This window comes from Pterocles gutturalis, unplaced genomic scaffold (genome assembly GCF_000699245.1).
Source record: "Pterocles gutturalis isolate BGI_N339 unplaced genomic scaffold, ASM69924v1 scaffold33049, whole genome shotgun sequence".
Lineage (NCBI taxonomy): Eukaryota > Metazoa > Chordata > Aves > Pterocliformes > Pteroclidae > Pterocles > Pterocles gutturalis.
Window position 1 is genome coordinate 1,037 of NW_010129208.1, and position 3,411 is coordinate 4,447.

The following is a 3,411-nucleotide window of genomic DNA, read 5'->3' on the forward strand; positions in this document are numbered from 1 at the left end:
GCGGTTGGGAGTGGTGCAGAGCTGGGGACACCGGGCTCACGCGGGCACCCTCTGCTTCTCCCTCCCCACACCCAAACTCCTGCAGCCGTGCTGGGGAAGCGAGATCCCGCTGTCCTCCCTGCAGATCCTCCTGTTCAGGGCGATCGCTGCGTCCTGACGAGGAGCAGGAGGGATTTGGAGCAAAGTGAAAAACCCGGCGGCGGGATTGCAACCTGGTGTCACGGGGCGGTGTGTGTGTCACTGTAAGGAGCCGGTGCTCCCCGAAAGTGAAGATTTGAGACAGTTAATTAATGTGGAAATCCGTCAGGGTGACTGGAGAAAGTCCCGTTTAAAAAGTGCATGGCTGAGCTTGAATCGGGGATTTCTGTTCTTCACGTTTGCACTTTTCCTGGGGCATTTGAGCCTGTAGACCGGCCGGAGCCGTGCCGTGGGCTGGAGCCAGGAGCAGCTCGGGCTGTGGGGCGGGGGGACCGGTGGCTCTGCCGGTTAAACTGGGGTTTGGCCAAATGGGTTCCTGCCGCCGCAAGCTGCCGGGTCTCCTGCACGTTCTCGTGTCCTGTGCATGGAGCTGACTGCAGGTCCCTGCTCTGAGTGATCTGTAGTGACACCTTAAGTAGCGAACGGGCTGAATGTCTTCCAGGATGACTTTCCAGAGCCCTCATGCATATTTCAGGGCGCTGGCTGTGTACCACTGAAATACCTTTGCTGCTCAAGGCATTCACGTAGGCAGGATTTTATCCGCTGCTTGAAGACGAGCGTAGCTCTCCCATGGCGTGTAGAAGGGAGCTGCGTTTGCTGGCAGAGCCAAGCTCTCGTCCCGTAGTCCTTCCCCTCTGGATCTCCGGTGACATCCTCAGAGGAGAGGCCGATAAAGCCAGCCGGGACGCAGCTTGGGGCCAGGGCTGTCCCCTGCTGAGGCTCTGCCTTGGCATCTCGCATAAAAGGAGAGAGCGAGCTCCGATTCCTGCTCCCTGAGAGCCAAGTGGTGTTTTTCGCCGCTGAGAACAGCCTTGACCTCGGTGTCCCGGCCGCGTTTCAGCGTGACTTGCTTTACAGATGGTCGAAGAGCCGCTCTCCGCAGCAGCTGCTGGGGACGGGGGGGTTTTGTGTCCCAGCATCACCGAGCGTCAGGCCGGGCTCTGCAGGGTGCCCTCGGGGACACGGAGAATAAAGTGACGAGGGACTCGGGCTGCGCAGAGTGACAAACCGGAGCTGGGACGGGGGAAACTGGGGCTGCTCGCGCCGTTTCTCGCTAGATAGGTGGAAATATTTCAGCAGCAGCAGGCCTGCGGGTGGAGGGGGGCTGCGGGGAAGGGGACGTGCGGCGGGGAGGTGGATGTCCTCCCTCGGGGGCCGGGGAATGAGCCAAGGGCGTCTCTCCCAGGCTGCAGACTGACCCTGCTGTGCTTTCCTTCGGCAGTGCTGGTTATATTCAACCACTACCTGGCGTTCCAGTACTTTGCCGAGGAGTATTACCTGTTCTCTGAGGTGAGGGGCCTCGGGAAGGAGCCGAGCCGGGTTTTTCCAGCCGGCGCGGAGCTGCCGGTGGGAGGGGGGAAGAGGAAAATGCCATTTTTGCGGTCAGCAGTCAGACACGCCGAGGATATTTTTCGCAGCCCTTCCCTGGGGGTTCCTGTGCTCCTTCCCTCCGCCATACCAGGGAAGCTGCAGTTTCTTATCTCGGGTGTGGGCCTGGGGCTTTTCTCAGCCAGCTGAAGGGCAGAAGAAATACAGAATCTTAAACGCAGGGCTCTTTTTTTTTTCTGTAATGCTAAAAACAGGGAAAAATCAAAAATAATGCTCTTGTTAATTTCTTTTACAAGCTAACCCCAAGTCACTTCCCTTTCGGTATAATTGCTTCTCGTTATTTTTGTGTCTCTGCCGCGCTGGCGGTTCTGTCTCACTGCCCTCGTACCTCCCGAGACAAAGGTCCGAATTCGCAGGGGGGCTTGTTTGGGGCCCACAGGAGCTGCCACTGAGCGCAAATTTTAAAAACAAACTGAAAAACCTCCACTAAAATGAAAAAAACAACCACCTTTGTAAGAAGTTTAACGCTTCTCCAGCATTTGTGTGCACAGGGAGGCTGTGGGGGCTCAGCCCCCCCCAAACCGCAGCAGCTGCTTCCCCAGCACCAATTCCTACCCCCCAGCATCGCACCGGAGGAGCAAGCGTGGGTCTTGACTCTTCGTCCCTGGGAGGTGTGAGGAGGATATAATTAGTGATAACAGCACAGCCAGTTTCCTCTTTGTTTCATGAACAGTCAGGTTTCTGGGAGCAGCCGAGGTTTTGGGGCGCCCAGGCCAGGGGCGAGGGTTTTTCCTGCACGCCCTGTCCCTCCGGGGGAGCTCCCGCGTGAATTTTATCCCTTGTCAGCTTCCCCCAGCGCCGCTGTCTCAGCACCCGAGAGGCTTGGGCAGGGAGAAGTTGGGTTGCGGGTCTCCCCCTTCGTTGCCCTTTCTCTCGAGGGGTTCAGGCAGAAACTCGGGGTGTATCGTGGGGAGGTTCAGCTGGGGGGGGTCAGGCTCTCACGGCCTCTCTCGCTCTGCCCGCAGGTTCTCGCCTACTTCACCTTCTGCCTGTGGTTAATTCCTTTCGCTTTTTTCGTCTCCTTGTCAGCTGGAGAGAACGTCCTGCCTTCCACGGTGCAGCCCGGAGGTGAGCGCTCCCGCACCCGCTGGTTTTTAACGGGGGGTTGTGCTGAGCACCCCCCTTTCCCACTGCACAGGGAACGGCTGGGTGGGGAAATCCTCCCAAAACCTGCGGCAGGAAAGGGCTGGGGTTTTCAGGAGCGCTTTACACCCTGCACCTCTCCAGTCCTGGGGCTCTGGCGCTTTCCCTGGACCCCCTACAGCTCCGGAAAGGTTGCTCAGGATCTGGGCTCCCCATCAGGGGCTCACCAGGACGCCCAGTTGGGCCAGATGGGAGCAAACCAGCACCTTTAAAGGCGCTCCTCCGTCACCCTGAAATCAGACGATCCATCCTGTGGCTGCCAGCGGGTTTGTGTTTGATTGTTCTTCCCTTCTCCCCTGCAGACGATGTGGTTTCCAACTACTTCACCAAAGGGAAGAGAGGCAAGCGCTCCGGAATCCTCCTCATCTTCTCCTTCATCAAGGAGGCCATCCTGCCCAGCCGGCAGAAGATTTACTGAGCCCCGGCTGCGGGTGCCGCGGGTGAAGGAGCAGGAGCAGGGCAGACCCGAACTGTGCAGGGGGCTGTGAGGCAGCGCCGTCCTCCCCCGGCCTTGCTCGGACCCTCCTCGATGGCTCTCGTGGGGATTTTGCTCGGAATATATAAACTGGGGGACGGCCGGAGGTGATGGTGGCGCTGGACAGACGTGCGGGGAGGGCTCGCGCCTTTTATCCCTCGGTTCATCCCCCGGGACTGTGTTCCAAGAAGGATGTTTGGCTCCAG

At 58.8% G+C, this 3,411-nt stretch overlaps 1 protein-coding gene across 1 annotated transcript in view; it reads left to right on the forward strand.

Moving 5' to 3' along the window:
• TEX261 (testis expressed 261) overlaps positions 1–3,148 on the forward strand; it is a gene marked incomplete at its 5' end in the record, with an annotated part of 4,054 nt that extends 906 nt beyond the window's left edge. Inside the window, 3 exons of the mRNA XM_010079881.1 lie at positions 1,421–1,488; positions 2,553–2,655; positions 3,033–3,148. Coding sequence (XP_010078183.1) covers positions 1,421–1,488; positions 2,553–2,655; positions 3,033–3,148 — 287 coding nt within the window. The remainder of the gene's footprint in view (positions 1–1,420; positions 1,489–2,552; positions 2,656–3,032) is intronic.
• Positions 3,149–3,411: the final 263 nt, after the last annotated feature.